Source organism: Heloderma suspectum, chromosome 4, assembly GCF_057233095.1.
Source record: "Heloderma suspectum isolate Gila_16-S chromosome 4, 16-S_ref, whole genome shotgun sequence".
Classification (NCBI taxonomy): domain Eukaryota; kingdom Metazoa; phylum Chordata; class Lepidosauria; order Squamata; family Helodermatidae; genus Heloderma; species Heloderma suspectum.
In genome coordinates this window covers 293,195,066-293,214,638 of record NC_139461.1, presented here as the reverse complement: position 1 = coordinate 293,214,638, position 19,573 = coordinate 293,195,066, and the positions used below count along the sequence as shown (strand labels likewise).

At 42.8% G+C, this 19,573-nt stretch overlaps 1 protein-coding gene across 11 annotated transcripts; it reads left to right on the top strand.

The window, feature by feature from the left end:
* Positions 1 to 256: 256 nt before the first annotated feature.
* On the top strand, positions 257 to 15,273 carry AURKA (aurora kinase A). Of its 11 annotated transcripts, none has more exons than XM_084854194.1 (10): positions 257 to 314; positions 1,982 to 2,201; positions 2,295 to 2,354; positions 3,365 to 3,629; positions 5,891 to 5,999; positions 6,849 to 7,040; positions 9,260 to 9,398; positions 11,457 to 11,605; positions 13,436 to 13,610; positions 14,109 to 15,273. In XM_084854194.1, the coding sequence occupies exons 3-10, from the start codon at positions 2,301 to 2,303 to the stop codon at positions 14,307 to 14,309; spliced, it is 1,284 nt and encodes a 427-aa protein (XP_084710320.1). In that variant the 5' UTR covers positions 257 to 314; positions 1,982 to 2,201; positions 2,295 to 2,300; the 3' UTR covers positions 14,310 to 15,273. The 11 variants fall into 11 exon arrangements, with proteins under 11 accessions (XP_084710320.1, XP_084710322.1, XP_084710321.1 ...); XM_084854196.1 differs by having other exon boundaries at positions 257 to 331; XM_084854195.1 differs by having other exon boundaries at positions 257 to 401.
* Positions 15,274 to 19,573: the final 4,300 nt, after the last annotated feature.

The following is a 19,573-nucleotide window of genomic DNA, read 5'->3' as shown; positions in this document are numbered from 1 at the left end:
AACCATCAGGAAGTGAGACGGGGGGCCGGGAGGCAGCTTTTCCAAGCCCCTCCCCCTTCCTGCGCATGAGCAAATGATCTGAGCCCTCGAGATCGCCATCCTCTCCCAACGAAGACGGTTAAGAGCCAGTGAATGGGCGGGCGCTGTTGCGGAGGCAGCCAATCACCGAGCCACAGCCTTGGCGTGCATTTGAGAGATCCGCCAATCGGAGCGCGGCGGCGGCTTAAAGGGTGTTTCAGGAGGCGGGCGGGGGTTTGAATTCAAACGGCGTTAGAAGCTGCTGGAGGAGGAGGAAGCGAGTGCGGGTGGCCGGGGTGAGCGGGCCTGCGAGGTGGGCGGCTTCAGGTGCTGGCGAAGAGGGCGGCTGGCCTCGGAGAGAGTTGCGTTTTCGCTGCAGCGGGGTTCGACGGCTTGTCTCTTCAGCTGTAGGCTTTGTAGCTCGGCTTTTCTTAAGGGGGGGGCAGAGGTGCTTCCTAAAAGCTGCAGTAGGTGTTCTATCAGATTGCAGCTGAGGGGGGAGAGATGAGGCAGGGCCGCCCTATTCTCTCTGGGAGGCGAGTTTTATTTGGTTTTTTGTCTCCCTCGAGTATTGGTGCCTGAGCGTGCTTGTTTTCCTCTTCCCTCCTCCTTTTCTTCCTTTTGTGTCGTCTCATTTTAGCTTGTAAGCCTTCAGGCAGGGACTGTCTCGTTTTTACTGATCTTATGTAAGCCGTTCTGGAAGCTTTTTTTGGCTGACGAGTGAGGCAACAGTGCTTCAAACCGGCCTTCCCCAACCTGGTGCTTTCTGGATAGCTTGAACTACAACTCCAAGCGTCCCTGGCCCTTGGCCATGCTGGCTGGGGGTGATGGGAGTTGAAATCTAAAACACGTGGAGGGTACCAGATGTTTTAAGGAAGGCTGCTTTAAAGCAAACAAAAATAAGATGGAAATAAGAGGTGGGAGTTTATAGGCATGTGTTCACCCCTGGTGGGTTATCTGGTGTAAAAGGATTCTTTCTACACAGTCACGTTTTCTTAAGTATAGAATGAGAGTCAGCATGCTGCCTGAGTAGAGCATCTTATGAGAGCTGAAGAGATCTGGGTGCAAATATTCACTCAGCCTGGAGCTCACTTTGTCCCACCCAGTCACTATCTGAGCCCAATCCACCTCACAGTGAGAACGAAATGGGGCAAACCCATGTATGCCATCCTGAGCTCCTTGGAGGAAGGGTGGGCTATAAACACAATAAACAAATAACAAGTAGAGTAGCTGGTGGTGCCCAGGGCAGTTCTCTGTTTTTATGAATACAGCTGGATGAAATTCAAGGCTATGGGAGGGCAGAACATGATCATGGAAAGTGAGAATGTGGCAAGCAGTTTTCAGTTTGGGTTCAAGTACCTGTTGACTGCTGCTGGGGAAAACCTTTAAACCAATTGTTTGGATTTGACCACCATCCCTCGTTAATAAAGGACAGTTTGAAATATTAGGGGCAGACAGGAGCTGAAGTTGAAATTCCCAAGTTGTTGGTTGTTACAAGCTTGGAGTTACTTAGGGTGCAATCCTATGCATGTTGAGAGATGGTGGCTGGGGAATGCTGGGAATTGTAGGACTTTTTCCTGTCTAAACATGCTTAGGATTGCACCCTTAGAGAATCCGGAGAACAAATAACGAAGATTGCATTGCATGGTCATGTTTCAACAGAGGGAGAAAAGGCATATAAAATGTGGGGAAGAGTCCTTTCACAGGGCCCAACTTGAAGCTATATGCCTAGGCCAGTGTGTTCTAAGCTTTTGATGCTTTGGGCACAGTTGTCTGTCCCCTGAATCGAAACTGAAAGGTCATTTCATTTTTAATGTGTAATCTGTATTTTCAATGGTCATCTGCCTTGGAACTGTGAGTATAACCTAGTTATGAATGCTGCTTCTTTGTCTTCTCAAGCCATAGGGTGGAACTGCTTTCTGGGCAATGACTAAAATTTCAGGCGTTTTCCCATATCTGCCAGGTGTAGTATGAGCTGCATTGGGAGATCCTGATGTCCCCTTATGATTCCTTACTACTTCTCTTGAGCTGATGTCACTGCCCAAATATGGTCAGAGTGAAGATTAATGCTGTGTGGAGCCTTGTTTCTCTGACAGGCATAGAATGGTGAATGCATCCAATGTGATGACTTAGCTCTTCAAAGTACGATAGTTTGAGGATCATTGACCTAAGCTGTGAAAGTGGTAGGTCACATCTCCAAAGGGAGAATTGGGGTATAAATAACTCAAGCGTTGCATACTACACATGGTAAGTGACCAGATTTCATGTCTTTCCAGGCAGTAATGGACAAAACTGGTAAAGAGAACCTGAATAGACACCAGTGTCATAATGTTAAGGTAAAGTGATTTCTTGCAGATATTGTACAGAGTGTAAATCTTGGCTTTGTCAGTTAGAACAATTACAATTCTCATTTTGATAGTTCATCATGATATTACTAATATTTCCATCTTTTCCATGGTGCTGAGTGAATAATTATCTTGTGAAATAATGCCCCACAATTTTGTAAGGCCCTGAACAGATGCAGTTCTAAGCATGGGTTCCTTTTATGAGACTGAGCCACAGAGGGCCTTGCCCCAGTTCTTGAGTAGATTGCAGGGTAGTGCCAGCAAGATGGAGAGAAGTATTGTAGACTGGCCGGCCCCACAAGGCAGATCAGTAGTTTCTTGTTTCATCCAAACTTGGGAAGCTGTAGTTTATCTAATTGTGGCTAGTTCAGGCAAATCAGGATCCGAGACCTCTTGGCCTCCTGCAATTGATATTGTTATATAATTGTGGGTTGGTAGCTGGGTGGTCTCTTGGGGCCCCTTCCAATTCTGTGTTTCTGTGGTTGTAAGAAGGGGCTGCTAAAATGGTCAAACCTGATGGACAAGTTTAGCCTGGGAATTTCCTTTATGCTAGTCCTCTTCAGTGGCTACCAAATCTCTGAATGGAATGCTTCTTCTACTCCCTCCTAAGGAATGTGGTAATCCAGATGTGTCCAAGCAGGAAACAAAAGATTAGACAGTCAGTTTTTTGGGAAAACCAACTGAGAATAAAAGACATAAGGCTGAATGACTCGCTGTAAGGGTTTAAATATCTTGACTGCCCCTTAGAAATTGGATAGGGGACCAGTGAAATTTGGAGTGTTAGGGAGCAATCCTGTGGCCCTTAGATATTGTCTGTGGGTCCATAGAATACTGGGGATAGTGCTCCGACCTTGGAAGGGGGAGTCAGATCTGGGGGTCCCCCCCTCTCAGCTGGTACCCCTCTCAGCTGGTACAGAAAGAACCCTGAAACCTCTCATGGCTTGGAGAAGTGGTGTGCACATAACAATATTTATAGGTGTGCTTTTTTTAAAAAAAATCAGGCAGCTGTTTCAGATGGTCCAAAACGGGTTCCTGTGACCCAGAACCGGACACCTGGATGTGGAGTTCAACCACAGCGTGTTCTGACGGCTTCAAATGTTCCTCAGCGAGTGCCTATTCAGTCCCAGGCACAGAAACCTGCTGTTACCAATCCAAAACGTCCCAAACAGTTAACTCAGCAGCGGCCAACATCTCTCGTTCAGCCAACATCTAGGAGTCTAGGTCCAAGTAAATCCACTGAAGCCTCTCAGCAGCCCTCTGTGTCTGGTAAATAGTTGTGTTCAACTGTCTTGTCACTTTGTAGCAAAACTGTTAGTGGCTGTTTTACATATTAAGGAGCAAAAACAGGAAGCCTCAAAATGGTATGGGAAAATGTAATGCACTTTTAATAAATAGTAAATTGTGTGACATGTTTCAGTGGATACCTTCCTCAGTAACATAAGAACTTGATTTGAATTATCCTAGCAAGGAATCATCTCTCCATGTTTTATCTACTGCCATAAACAAACTGCATATTCACATAACTTGTATGCCTTGTTAAAGTAAGTGTTCTTCTAAAAAATATTGTGTATATATACAAATCACTTCTATTAATCTTGGTCTAGTCCACTTCAGTGATTGCTTTGCATTTTTTCCTCTTTTCAGTTCAGGACAGTGCCCAAGGAGTAGGGACTGGTACTCTGTTCATAGCTAGAGTGTTGGGTTTATGTATGGAGGAAACTTTCTATAAAAATTGTTCAGCCATGAAGTTGTGGCCTTGGGCAAGTTAGCTTGACCAGGCCTTCCTAAGAGGGAAGACAAGGAGAACACCATGGATGGTGCCATAGTGCGTTTTTGAGTGTTCAAAGTGCTGCTTATCTCAGTAATCCTGTAACATAAGCCAGCATCTATTCCTGTTGCACCTTAGATTAATTTCTGGCTGAGGACATTAATCATTGTACTTCATGTTCATAAAGTCAATTTTCTGGAAATTTGTGAATTGGAAAATTTTCCAGTACAAATTACATTAATTTGCACAGGATAATTTGCATAGGAAAATTCTCAGTTTGCATTGGAAAATTTTCTGATGCCCTAAGAGAGATGGGAAGAGCAATCCTATGACCATTAGACACCGTCTAGATGGCCATAGGATTTTTTTTTGGTTTCTGGAAACCGAGGTCCTGACCTTAGTTTCTGGAAACCACTCTCCCCACCTCATAGCTGGTTCAGTTATTTCCACCAACTGCTGCTGATCAGCATTTGGAAATGGAGCTCAGAGACAAGGTAGAGGGGGTGGACCCAGGGGTGGGGAGGAGATGGCGGAAGCCACTTTAGACTGTTTCCTATTGAGTCTCCAGACCATTCCCTCCCCGAAGCTGCAGCTAGATGCATGAAAACGCATGTCTAGGCACAAATGTAGAGCAGGCGGGGTATGGAGGAGAGGGTCCCCTCTATGCTCTGTTTGCCCTGCATTAGATAGTTGGTATCTCCAATTTCAGAGGCTACTGACTATCTCAATAGGATTGTGCCCCTAATATAGCATGTTTATTGTATTTAGTAAACAACAAAGCTTTAAAAAGTACTGCATATTTTCCCCAATAAACTGCAAGTATTTGACCTGAAATACTTTAAGGAAAAAATTAAAGCACACTTAATGTGATTTAAATGTTATATTCTGTAGAAATTTTTATTGGAATACTTTTAAAAATAGAGACAGTAGCATGTAGTTCCCTTAAGTTATTTAAATTTTAAGGAAAAATGTGTACTGGAAACTGACACCCTAATTTTAGCAACCCAAAGAACTGTGCATGATATGCTGATAACACTCATCTTTTTCAGTGGAATTCAGCTCTCTTCCACTAAGGTTGCTGGGCTACCTTCAGTTTCGCTATCACTACTTATTAGCTCCATTTCATTCTGGGACATGTGTGTTTCAATGACATATATGTATTCTCTCACATATGTCCTAGAAATCACCTGATAAACATTAATTACACCTTTGGAAATGCCAAGCTTGCCAAATATTGTATTTGCAATTGGCATCCTTTCATATTTACTAATGAACTGAGGAAATGGTAAATTTTCCACAAAAAAATAAAGCACTGGAAAAATTTCTAACCCACATCACTAAATGTAGGGGTGTATCCAATGTTAGTCTAACTTAAGTCTCATTCATGTCAGTGGGACTACTCTAAGGAGTACTAACATTGGATGCAACCCTGAGATGCAGATGGTCTTGTGAGAGGACCCCTACCAGGTTCTGACTGAGATGAGACTTGGGCCTTCCTTGCTCATAGTTTTAGGACTGCACTAGTTCTGGAGGCAGGGAAGAATATAAAGGTGGGAAGTAAATAGACTGCTATGCAAGCTGATTAGAATTGGAATATTAACTGATATTTGGATACAAACGTGTATAGATCCTTAAAGTCTGTGCCATCTGTAAAGCACAAACTTCAAGTCTGCCATGGGGAGGGGTATTTTAAAACACAAATTGAAAGAAAACATAGTTTTACATACAGATTTGGTTTATTCAACTTTTCTATATGCAGAAAAAAAACCTGGAACAGAAGGTGTATCAAACCAGACTGAGATAAAAGGAGCATCAAATTCAAAAAACGAGAATAAAGGGGAATCAAATTCAAAAAGTGAGACAAAAAAGTAAGCTTTGCTTCATGTGCTTCTGGGGTGGGTGGTGGGAAAAACAAAAGTCCAAAAATTAGGGCAGATGTTGCAGCCATGAGTTCTGCACTTAGGATGTCATGTTCTAAAATGTTGTCTTAAGGTGGAAATTGGAAGCGGAATGAATTAGAGAGCAATCCTATGGCTATTGGACAGTGGCTAGACGGCCTTAGGATTGTTCATTTCTGGGAACAGACCTCACAGCCCACACTCCAAGGTCAGTTTGCAGAACACTGCTTCCCTGTCCCCGCTGACTCGTAAGAGGCGTGATTCACCCTGGGCTCCGTGCTTGGAAGAGCAGCATGGAGCAGTGCAAAAGGGGGTGTTCCCAGTGCAGGGGGTGTGGAAGTGCTGGTACATCGCTTCCTATGTGTTGTCCAGCCTCCCCCTGCCCCCAGTCCTCTGGCTAGGCAGCAGCTGAAATCAGCCATCTAGCTATGAATGCAGGGCAGCTGGCACGCAGAAGAGGTTCACCCGCCCGGTTTTTAATAGTTGGTTGCCTCTAAGTTTGGAGGAGGCCTACTGTCTGCATAGGATTGAGCCCTTAGTCACTGCTAGGTGCTGCAGGTATTGGGTCACACCTAGGATTATGGGACAAAGAAGCAAAGGCTGATGCTATTTCTGAAAACATAAAGGTCAGCTATTACCTAGATCTTTCTCTTGGTTTGGGTGAAACACACAGGTTCATGGGTAGGCAGAGAGTGAAAGTAAAGAGAAACATGACAGTCTTTATATTAGCAAAGTTGGTGCAGTAAGTCAATTGAAACCCAACAAAATTTTCCTTGCTCTTCTGGTTCAGCAATCTAAATATAATATTGTATTTTGTAGAAAACAGTGGTCTCTTGATGACTTTGAAATTGGTCGTCCTTTGGGAAAAGGAAAATTTGGAAACGTGTACCTGGCTCGTGAAAAAGAGAGCAAATTTATCTTGGCTCTGAAGGTCTTGTTTAAAACACAGCTGGAAAAAGCAGGCGTGGAACATCAGCTGCGGCGAGAAGTAGAAATACAGTCTCATCTTCGGTAAAATTGATTTTAAATGGCTATTTTGAATGTGTCTATAGGATTGCTGTTAAACTGAATTTTAAGGAGAGGCTTGTGGAGAAACATGTCCACCAGCCCTGTGGGGAGGACCAGGCTGTAGTGCTTCTCCCTTGCTTATGGCTGCCACAACCCTTCAATGTTAACCCCATATCTTGAGTGAGGGGGACTGAAGTCTGCTATGTTTTTACCCGGGAGAGCAACTAACAGCTAAAATTCTCCAGTTGCCTGTTTCTCCCTTAAAGCATGTCTCATGGAAGAGATCTGGCATGCAGGGGCAGATCCTTGGGCTATTCAAAATATATGGTAAAACCCAGGTTCCTAATAAGTGTTACTGAAATTAGGATGAGGAATCAAAGAGATGTATGGGTCGGTAGCTTTGCAAAGAAATAACAGCTACTCAGAATTGCCTGCACTAGATAGGCTTTTAAGAGGTTCTAAAGCTTATTTGCCTGAAGCAAAGATTGCGCAGGATAAGAAGATGACAAAAGAATGATAAAACAAGTGACAAATTCCATAGGCAAAGCCCCGTCTTTTATCCCTTGTAGGTTTAAGGGAGGGTTTTGGCAGTGGGAAGTGATTCCACCCGTCAGGTGTTTGACAAGTCTGTTGTATTCTGCTTGTTGTACTTGACATGTAGGCAAGGGATAGGACAATGTAGTTATCTGAAGGGAAACAATAATGATTGGGTCAGAGAGGAGATTTTTAAAGAGACATGCATTTTTCCCAAGCTCCTTGCCACAAGGCTTTTTACAGTATAGATGCATAAAGGCAGTTTTAAGTCCTCTTCACATGATATAGTAGCTTTACAATGACTACTTGTAATATCCACTGCTGCCATCAATTGTCTTTTAATTAATGTATAATTTAAAATGGTTTGTGCTGTTTTCAGTTCACTGTTACCAAATGGCTTAGAGCTACAGTTAGTGGTATATTGTTAAACTGGTTTTCAGAGTCCTTATTCACAGCGATCTTGGGTTTTAAGTTGTGCAGCTTGGTAACAATCCTCAAATTCTACTGATATGCAGTTTTAGGTTATGATTCCAAATTCCTGCATTTGGCTGGGATGCCCATTGTCTATTGTGGGATGTTCATACTGGTCTGTTCTTTCCATAACTAACAGTAGGGTAGCCTCATTGCATATATGCATTGTCCTGACTGGATCAGTCTTTATTAATGTATCAACTCCAGGTAGGTAGCAGGTTAAAAGATGCCTGCAAAATGGTTTGAAGTGTAAATAATTGTGTCTTAAAGGGATATACTCAGACCTGCACACAGAATAAAAGTTCTGCTATAAAAATAGGAGCTGTTTGAGGGGGTCAGGACAAATTCACCCAGAGTTATGAACCACAAGTCTAGAAACTAGGCTGTCAGGCAGAGATCTCTTCCTTTGCAGCTACCTGAGCCTTTAACTGTAGACCACAGTTAATAAATTGGAGACCCCTGATATAGTTGTATAAGACATCCTCTAAAGCTACATATTATGGCTCCAAATTTTGCTCTGACAAGAACCCTAAAGACATCTTTCTGCTGACAGTGGTTGTCTACTCCTTGTAAAGGATTAGTCATGCTGCACAAAGCTTGGCTGCCACTAATATGATCTAATGGCTTGCTTGCCACTGGTTATAGAATCTTAACAGTTGCTATGGTAAATATCCCATTTGAAATGTGAAGGCAAGCATCTTTGAGTAGGAATTTGGGGGGTTCTTGGCACCATAAAGAGCAGGCTATAAAATGAGCCGCTGTAAAAAGTGAATGCCCGCATTCTTTCAGTGAGTGGCTCAAAAAAGTGGAGGGAGTGGGGGAAGTGAAGGACATGAGGTCTGTTACACAACAAGCTATTTGGGGGGAGAGTGGTGTTTGGGAAGCATTTGGTATATAAGCCTATGTGTAGTCCCCAAAAGTCACAATTGCTGGATGATGGATGCTCTTCAGTCTTGAGCATTGGCTCAACTTCCTGGTGTTCAGCTTGGAACTGTCAGTAGCTGCTATTTTTATAGCCACCAATGCTATATAAACTGGAAGTGGTTTGAGCCTTGAATGAAACTGCAGCTGACTTGATGGTGGCTTCAAGAGAATAACTTATCAAATCAATATTTGATTTCCTTAGTGGCAGGCAACGAAGCGTCAGGGAGGTATAAAGAACTGTTCATTAGTAATAATAATGGCTTCATTCATAAAACATGCATATACTTTTGTAGGCATCCCAATATTCTCCGTTTATATGGCTACTTCCATGATGCTACAAGAGTCTACCTAATCCTAGAGCATGCACCTCGTGGAGAAGTGTACAAAGAGCTCCAAAAGCTTACCAAATTTGATGAGCAACGAACTGCTACCGTATGTTGTCCTTCTGTGAATATCCCTTAGCTCTGCAAATGTGACCTTGTTTGAAACACTGCACACATAGGTCTGAAATTTTCCTTGGTGGCAAAGGGCATCTTGGAGCATTCCTTCCACCGATAAGGCAGGGTTATACTAAATAGCTTTGTTCTTTGGTCTAGGGTGGCAAAAAGTTGCAGTATAAAAGGTTAAAAAAATAGTTATTTCTCAATTCTCCATGGTAGCATAGTTTGCTGGGGCAGAGGAGAAAGTTCATAGCTTTTCCAGCTGAAGAACATCCCCAAATAGGCTGTAGGGTGGGAGAGACATAGCTGGAAAGATTCTGTTATGTATAGCCCCTGTCTGGGGTTAATGGGAAGCAATACTTGTTCCAGGGTGCTCTCCTCCCATGGAGGTGAATGAACTTTCATGAAAACACTAGCTTTCCTTTCTGCTTGGCATTGTAGTGGAATTTCCAAAAGGGGGTTAATTAAATAGTGTTCTGTGATCACGTATGGCCAACCTGCAGTGGATTTCGCCTCTAGCTGATTGGCACTGAAAATAGCTAAGGACCATGCTGATCAGTGTTCTGTTCCCAGCGTGCACCACTCCCTCTCAAGGAGGAGTTTACAACCTCCTGGACCCAGCTGGACATCCCTTCCCTGTTTGATTTAATAAGCCATGAAGAGCAAGGGTCAAGCACAGATGTGGTTGATCGGACTTGGCCATGCACCTTGTCCCCATCATCAGGCCTCAGTAACTGAAACTCATCCAATAAAACTGGACCAGGCAGTGCTCTGAACACCACTACCAATGGAACTGCATTAATCGTGGTGTTCAATTCATGATGAATCTGAGCGACTTTGTCTTCAAAGTGCTGTGCAAACTTGTCACAGCGTGCAACCGAGGGTTCCACAGTTCTCTCCCTGGCCCAGAATGTAACAGGCTGTGAACCACTCGGAAAAGCTCCGCTGGACGACACTGAGAAGATGCAATGCTGGTGGAAAAGGACTGTCTCTTTGCCACCCTCACTGCCACAGAGTAGGCTCAATAATGAGTTCTAACTTGTGTTTGGTCAGACATAGCATGAATTTTCCTCCACCTGCGTTCTAGCTGTCTCCCCTCTTGCTTCATTGCCCTCAGCTCAGGTGTGTACCAAGGAGCTGGCCGGGCTCTGCTCAGAGGGAGAGGGTGCTTGGGCACTATCATGTCATCTGCACTCCACAGAGCAACCTGGGCTTTGACAGGAGCACCAGCCATACCAGCAGGAAAATCCCCCAGAGCCCTCTGGAATCCATTAGCCTCCAGGGGCAGACCATTTTAGTAGGTCCCCCACCCTTGCAGAGGGGAAGGCTGCCAAGAGTCTAAACCTCAACAGGAGGTAACAGTCTAGTCTTTTCTGCATGTGTAAGAAAGAAAGAGATGCAGCTTTATCTCTGCTTGGGTGGCATGTGTTTTCCCCTTTTGTTAAAGTAATAAACTTCCCAGCAAGTCCTGAGAATTCTTAAAATGCAAACAAAGGGGGGAAAATGAGAATTGGGCAGGCAAAGCTACAGAGACCCGAGTCTCTTTTTTCTGTGTGCAGAACAAAATTTTGCCTGCTTTGTAAGCTTAACAGTAAGAGGTAGGTAGGGGTGTGTGTGTGTGCATGCAGCCTTCAGGGACAAAACCGGCTTCCCTAACTTAAATGAAGGTCATGATGCATTTGGAGAATAATCTAAATTATAGCAAACGTTCAGGAGCTGAGGGGATTGAGATAAATACGAAGTAAGGAAAATCAAGCAGTTTAGGTATACTAGGTGGTCAAAACAACCCTTTTGACTAAAAGCAATTTGGTGATGAAGCTTATAACTACAGTATAACATACGAGTCTAATGTATAATTATTACCCTTAGGGTGCAATCCTATGCATGTTTTGACAGAGAAGGGGCCTACAACTCCCAGCATACCCCAGCCAGCTTTGCAATGGTGGGAGTTGTAGGCCTTTCACTGTTGAAACATGCATAGGACTGCGCCCTTAGATGCCTAGGTTTAATTCTTCTTTTATGTGTAAGCAAATATTTGCTTCTTCTACAGTATATGACTGAACTGGCAGATGCTTTATCATATTGTCACTCAAAAAGAGTAATTCATAGAGACATAAAGCCTGAAAACCTGCTGCTGGGATCAAATGGGGAGCTAAAGATTGCTGACTTTGGATGGTCTGTGCATGCTCCATCATCTAGGTAAGGGTATATTTAATGCTTAAATTTCTGGAAGTTAAATACTGTGTAAAAATACTACAAAATCAGAACTTGGCTGAGTTAAGCAGGAACTGGATTCATCGTTCTGTAGGCAGTAAGCTCTGTGAAAATAGCTTAGCATTTGTTTCTGGTTCTAACAGTTAACTGGAGGGGAACTTAACTTTTTTTGAGAATATTTTCGATAACAAGGGGGACCTACAGCAAAATGCTGCATTATATCCTCACCTCTTAAGAGTAATCTTTTTCAGGGGGGCAGCCAGCTATATCCTCCTCCAGGGTACTATAGATTGCAAAAAGCTCAAGCCGGGCTTTTTACTCCCCCCATTGTATGTTTTTCTTTTCCAGCTGATGCTCAACATTCCTTGGATATATAGCATGCATGCTTGATCCTCAGGCTGTTTTAGACTTGTTACAACATGTGCTGGCTGACATACATGTGTGCACTACATACATGCAACCCGAACATACATGTGAGGGATCTTTTAATTTTGAGTTGCCAGAAGCCACTTGAAAGTAGGCATTTCCTGGCATTAGTGAAATTTGGAGGACAGAGATAAAGACTCTTAAAGCAGATTATGCTCTCTGTCTATTAAGAATTAAAACAAGAAAAGTTAAGCAGTGTATTTTATAAGTGTTTAAATGAGAATTCAAGCCCAAAATATCATGGATACTAACAATTCTAGCAAACAGGTTTGAAACAATAATAGCAAGGAAGAGCTGTGTAATTTTAAAGAAAATATGGGAAGGGGTAAAGCAGAGGGGAGGAGGTCTAATAAAAAGAGGTTGGGATAGTGATCTTGTAGAGAAGTGTGGTGGGTAGGGGAAGATTCACTAGGAGTTTGAGGATGAATATGGATTTTGGAACAGGGAGAAAAGTGTTTTGGTGGAGGGAGGGGACAGCTCTGAAAAAAATATGGGTAGAAAGAGTTAGGGTGGAAGGGCATGACGGTGTTTTGTCATTAAGGAACATAAGTGACTTTGGGAACCTTATTGCAGTTTTCCTGAAGCTAACAAAGCTTGATGAAAGATGAAAAGCCTAACAACAAAAATTAATGCAGTGAATATTCTCCCACTGTGTGTGATTAAAATGCTGAAAGGTGTAAAAACACACTAGTCAGAAGTAACACTGACTATGATGACTGAGCTTCCATGGGAGCCAGAAAAGAGTGGCTAAGCTGATCGTATGCTTGGGTGTATTGCAATGTTTAACAAGCGATATGGAGGGAAGAGGATGGGGTTAAGCTCAGGAGACAAAGGAGTTCGCCAGAGGTAATGTAAAAGTTATCCTTTCTGCAAACCTTGAAAGTGACATGTTAAGCTGGGACCTTCCCTGAGCCTCTCTGAAGCTAAAATTGGAGCACCTTCCTCTGTTTGGTTCCAACAGTATGTTACATTTGAGAATACAGTATTTTGCTTCATTATGGGGTGAAATATTTTTATGTTCTTGCAAACCTCTGGGTTTTCTCAAGCATGTTGATAACTGCCTCTTGTTTCTCATTGGCCCTGTTTTAGCTTGAATCTTGTCAGCACATACTACCTAGATTTGTTGCTATTTAGATTATTAGCACCAATGAAATTCTGCTACAGTTGAGTTGCTGATCTGAACAATTAGCAGTGGTTGGTTGAACCACAAACCTACTTCAACTCTAATCCTCTATTGATGGACAAAATGCTTTAGAAAAATGTTCAAAATGAATAATGCTGATCTAGATTAAGTACATGGGGAAATATCCCAGTCGCTGCATCTGCTTTGAGCGCTCTTTCTAGGTTAATGATCTTTAATTTGGTGGCTCATGCATTTTCACATTCTAGGAGGTCAACTTTATGTGGCACCCTTGATTACTTGCCACCAGAAATGATTGAAGGGAGAACACATGATGAAAAGGTGGACCTGTGGAGCCTTGGTGTCCTGTGTTATGAATTTCTAGTAGGAAAGCCTCCTTTTGAAGCAGAAACATACCAGGAAACATACAGAGCCATTTCAAAGGTAAGTTGAATTACAATGTGGCTTGGTGTTCATGTTTTTGTGCTTGCATGATTGCACAGAAATAGATGCCCGGCATCATTGCCTTTAGAAACTTCCTGAGCCTATCAAGAGATTAGAGTCTCTATTTGTTAAATGTGTTGTCTTAACTTCTGGCCAGCTGGCAAATCCAGGTTCTCTTCCCCTATTAGTTCACAGTAGCAAGATTTGGGATGCTACTTTCTGCTGAGGTGCTAATGTTTACCCCACCTTGCCTTCCCACTTGGATTCCACAGTTGGAAAACAACTTGGGACAGACCAGATGGCATAGCAAGAAGAATGTTTCTCTGTGCTAGCCCAAGAAGTAGAGGCTTGGGGGGGGGGGGGGAGAGGGCTATGGGATCAAAAACTAGTGAATAATATTAAAGGTGCTTACTGCAGGACAGAAAAATGTAATGTTTTCGCACCTTTAATACAGGCATTAATATATTGACTAATAGTAAATATTTCTTTGGTTTAAAGGTCGAGTACAAATGTCCCCCTTTTATAACAGAGGGAGCTCGGGATCTGATTTCAAAGCTCCTGAAGCATAATCCATACCACAGGCTGCCGCTGGAAGATGTGCTCAAACATCCATGGGTTACAGCAAACTCTACAAAATCTCCCAAGCATAGAATTACTGAAGCTGCTGCAACTACTACCACCACCAAAATCCAGTCATAGCATGGTGAACACTGCAGTATTGCAGTTTGCAGCAACAAAATGGTTGTTCTGACAGCTATTGTAATGCAGTCAATAATGGGCAACATAAACTTGGAGAAGTAAGGCAGAGAAAAGTATATTACGTTATGAGCTGTTGACTTATGAACCTTATGGAAGCTCAGCTGCATATTTATAGCACTTCCATGTGGGTGGAGTTTCAAGTCATAAAACAGTTCATGAGTATCTTTACTTGAAGTCCTCTTGCACATGACCCAAACACCCTGAGGCATCGAGGGCCTTCTCAACAATGTGGGTGTTATTCCTGTGTTGGTCCTTCTAGCTGCTTGATAGGAATGTGAAATTGAATCACAGCTTATTGGAACAGTGCAATAATATCCCTGAACAGCATGCCCTTGCAGGCTGAAGTTAAAAATGTGCAGTGATGTTGAAATGGATGGAACCTGCATCTGCAAATGTGTGCTAACTAGTCTCTAATTGTCTGTCCCGCCTTTAGTTATGAGGCATTTTGAAGTTGTTCTTTTAAATAAAGACTTTATAAGCAATATCCCATTGTCCTAAGACAGCTTCTTCGCCTCCCAAACTGCTGTTTTCTGCTTGGTGAGCTGTACTGGAATGTACAATTGCCTATCTTAAACTGCTTCTGATAGTAGAAATTTCACAGCAAAATCATTTGTCCTACTTTTTACTTGCAATTGCTTCCAGTTTTATGGTGTTTAAATCTGTTTTCTAGAACTTATATCTATCCTAGGTAGTAGGTTCTTACCTTTAACTGTTCAGATTTATTCTGGTCTGAACAACTTGAACTGGTCTTGAATATGAAGGCAGAACAAGCTTCATTAATCCTCTATGCTAACTAAAATGATATGGGGGGCATAATTGCTTGACTACAGCTTTAGGCATCTGTACATGTGGCAGACTTAATAAACATGTATTGGATTATTCAGTGTTAGGACATAGTGGAGAACAGGGCTTTAAAAACGTAAATAAACTTATGTGACCTACTTCTATGTGCTTATAGCCTAAACTCCTTAATTTGGAGAGGCATACACGTTGTACTATGAAGGGGTTGAGCTGAGGTGCCAATTGTGCAATCATCCCATACATTACATGGCAATTTTCAGCTTGAATGTTGCACTGATTTGCCCAGCAACATATTTATTGCATCCCAGCCATTTTGGTGCTTAAACTTGTAGAGAGCCTGGCAATACTCCAGAGACAGGGAGATGTTTCATTTCCAGAGATGTGGTTATCTGTATTTTCCAAAAGTAACTCAGTGGTATAGCAAAGCTATTTACCTTTTGTAATCTTATTTATTTATTGCATTTATACCCCGCCTTTCTCCCTCTCGCAAGGAACTCAAGGCGGCTTACCTTATCCTCCTCCTCACGGTTGTATCCTCACAACAACAACAACAACAACCCTGTGAGGTAGGTTGGGCTGAGAGTCTGTGACTGGCCCAAAGTCACCCAGTGAGCTTCCATGGCCAAGTGGGGACTAGAACCCGGATCTCCCGGGTCCCAGTCCATCACTCTCACCACTACACTACACTGACTCTTGAGGATTGATTTGCCATAAGTTGTGTTCTATAGAGGTCTGCATTTCACAGGTATTCAGAAGCTTAGGAGTAATGCAATTGTCTACTGATGGCAGGAAACAATATAGCTCAGCCTTCCCCAGCCTGGTGTCCTCCAGAGGTGTTGGACTAGAAATCCCATCATCCCCATGATGAGAGTTGCAATCCCAACATCTTTGGAGGGCACAAGATTGGAGGAGGCTCTTAAAGCAGGGATAGGCAATTTGTGGCCCTCCAGATTTTGGCCTACAACTGCCATCAGACCTCACCACTGGCTAAAGTGCCTAGGGCTGATGAGTTATAGGCCAAAACATCTGGAAGGCCACAAGTTTCCCACCCATGCTATAAAGCCATGTATATTTTGGTTCAAACATGCCTGACAGAGCACCTGGGGTTTTAAGTTTTTCCATCTGTCCAAAATGAGCTTGATCCTCTCTCTACCCAGTGGAAGGCAGAGGTGAGCAGACATAAAACTTGTGGAATCAATTTTCCTAGAACCCAAAGGTCCCCCAACTGAAGCCAGCTGCAAAGTAGTGGGAGGAGCTAGATGCGAAATGCTGGTTAAGAGAGTGGAGCCAATTTATTGCAACTCATGAATAGGCTGGGATGACCTACATATATGCATCTCCATCTGTTACTATAGATCAGAGGTTATAACACAGCTCTAAATTGACTAGCAGAACTGCAAAAAGACCTGGTCAAATGCAGCTATTCAATGGATTAGGAACGTAGGCTGAGAGAGATGGCGGGGATTCTTGCTTTTTTAGTTTCTATTGAACTCAAAGGGAGTTGGAAACCCTTACAATACACTGCAACTCACCCAAAGAACTTCCAGTAGATCCTGATCTACCTTCTGTCCACCCTGATGTAAAGCCTTCTCTTTGTAGGCTATGCTGTGGAACTTCTGGGAGAAACTGCTTGAACTAGTTGTTCACAGGAAACAGAAGATTCCCAGTACTTTGTTCTGAGGCTGTCCTTGAGATCTCTCTCCCCACCCACCCCAGTCATCTTAAATTAGGTGAATAATGACCAGAGTAAAGGCCTTTTTGGTCATGGCACCTTGAGTGCCATATCTTTTGTACCCCACCTTTCTACTAATCAAATTTTTCTAGGGAGGCTTACCTAGCCCCAACTGTGATATAATTCCAGGCAAGGTCATGTTTTATACACCCAGGTAATCCAGCATGTGGTATGAAGTGGTTAAAGATTTGATCTGCTGAACTTGTATACAGTTTCTCCTGTCTTTCATTTTAATATTCCTGTTTTATCAGTTTTGTTTGTATGCCATGCTGACAGGTAGCCTAAAAATCTTTCAGATGCATTTGTGAAGGGGAGAAATATAGAGGAATGGGGCTACTTAATCTCTTTCGTACTGCTTTCTCCTAGCCTGGCTTAAGACAGTTTTCTAGTCAAGTGGGAGAACCTTTTTGCAGCCCACCACATCTCATCCTAGGTGAAGTGACAAAAGTAGAAAGTTAAGGACCCTAGGTAAACTCCTCCTACCCCCAGCACACTGGTCATCGGAGGCAATGAGATTAGAAAGAACAAGTGGGCCCTGCAACAAAATGTTGCAATATCACAACATTGCCATGTCTAACAGGGTTCCAGCCAGCCATTCCCTCCAAGAACATTCCAATAACCCCCTTCCCCATTTTTTTCTTCCCTCAACATGCTCTGGCTACTTAGGATGCTCAGTCCTCATTGGACCAGGATTTTTTTTGTGTATTTCATTGCCTTAGGGTTTGTTTTTGTTTTGTTTTTTTTTACAAAAAATTGTACTTCAAACCTTGGAGTTCCCCCAAGCACACTGATCCCACCTTCCTTACTTCTTAGTAGCCCTCTTTTGGCTACAATCCTGTTGGCACTTGTCCCTGAGTTCACTATTAACAGAAAGTGATAGTTTAGCCTCAAATACCATGGCATTTCATATATCAGGTTCAATGATGCTTGGATGTTTTGACTGGAAGCAGTTGGCTGTCAATTCAGTACTAAAAGTGTTGTGGATTTGTTTTGCTGCTGACTTGTAGAGCAAAACAAAATGCAAGCTTGGAGGGGCTGTAGCTCAGTGGTAGAGCATCTGCTTTGCATGCAGGAGGTTGCAGGTTTGATCCCCAGCAACGGCTGGAAAAAATCCTGCCTGAAACCATGGAGAGCTGCTGCCAGTCAAAGTTGGTAATACTGAGCTAGATAGACCAATGGTCTGACTCAGTATAAGGCAGCTTCCCATGTTCCTAAGCTGAGTAAATCTACGTAAATTTATCTCCCCCCGATTACCAGTTTAACCAAGTTGAAGTGGTTTGGTTTATTGACATGGTATAATTGACATGGTATAATCGACAAAAATTAAGACATTCTCCTGTGTCCCCTGATGATACACAAGTTGCCTTTGTTCTAGGAGACTTTGCAACCGGTGATTAAACTTCGTATACTGCTGCTTCCTTTCTCTTGCAGAGCTGGTCTCATGCCAACAAGAGAGTTGGCAAGAATATCCATCTAGCTTCAGTTAACCATGATGTAAAGCTTTTGTTATAGGTAACTCCAGTAGTATTCTGTTTGTGGCAAGTATTACATGCATGTCTAGATATTAAACCGCATACTTCCCTGCACAGAATAATTTTTAAACACCTGCTAAGACTTCTAGTTAACATGAGGAAAATTAAACGTGCCAGCTCCACAGCTGACATACTTCCACAGTTCCAGCAATGTGCTGTGGGTAACAAAAAGGGTTTAGATCCAACGCCTTACCTGACATGATCCTAGAATACCTCCTTTTTGCCATCTCTGTCATATTACTATGGACCCTCTACTTCATGATTTTAAAAAGATTCACTGATTTAAAATAAAACCTAGAGAAAATTATGTCCTCATTAAAATATCAGTGGGACTTCAGTATACATGGCTTGCTCAAGCCTACATCCTAAACTGTGAGTCAATTTTAATCCCCAAATCAAAGCAACACTAGAAGCACTGTGTATGCTCTTGCAGAAACCAAATGGCTTGCGTGAAGGGTGGGGAGTGATAATATAGAGTAAGGCGTGTGTTATCATAGTGCTGGATGATACAGGTTTCTATCCTGTACCCAGCAGCTTTCATACATGTGAGAACAAATTTGTTTGATAACAGGGGCAAAAATAGATTTGTTTAATTAGATCACCATGTCTTGAAGAATTTTCAGCAAGCAGGATGGAACAACAGAGCTGGCAAGCAGGCATCTGACTGATATGTTAACTGGCCTGCTCCAGCCAAATGGCATACAGCTAATGTGGTTGCTAGAGTTCTTTGCAGGGGCTAGTTAATATTTTTGTCTTCTGGAGTGTCAAATGTAATCTCAAGGTTTCTAATTCTACCACCCTGTGTACAGACTTGCATAATATAAAGGTGTTTTAAATGCTTGCAGCCTTTCTGTGTATGAGGAGGGACCCACGTTCAGGAGCATTTGTGCATGCTTTGCATGCAGAAGATCCCAGCTTCAACCCTTGGTATATCTAGCTAAAAGGATTTGGTAGGAATGATGGGGAAGATCTCTGTCTGAGGGCCTGGAGCGCCCTTGCCAGTCAGAGTAGATAAGACTGGGCTGGATGGCCCAATAGTCTGACCAGATATAAGGCAGCTTCCTATGTTTGTATGAGTACCAAAAGAATTGTTTTCCGTCCGCCTTCGTAAGCTAGCAATGGATGTGAGAAAGAAACAA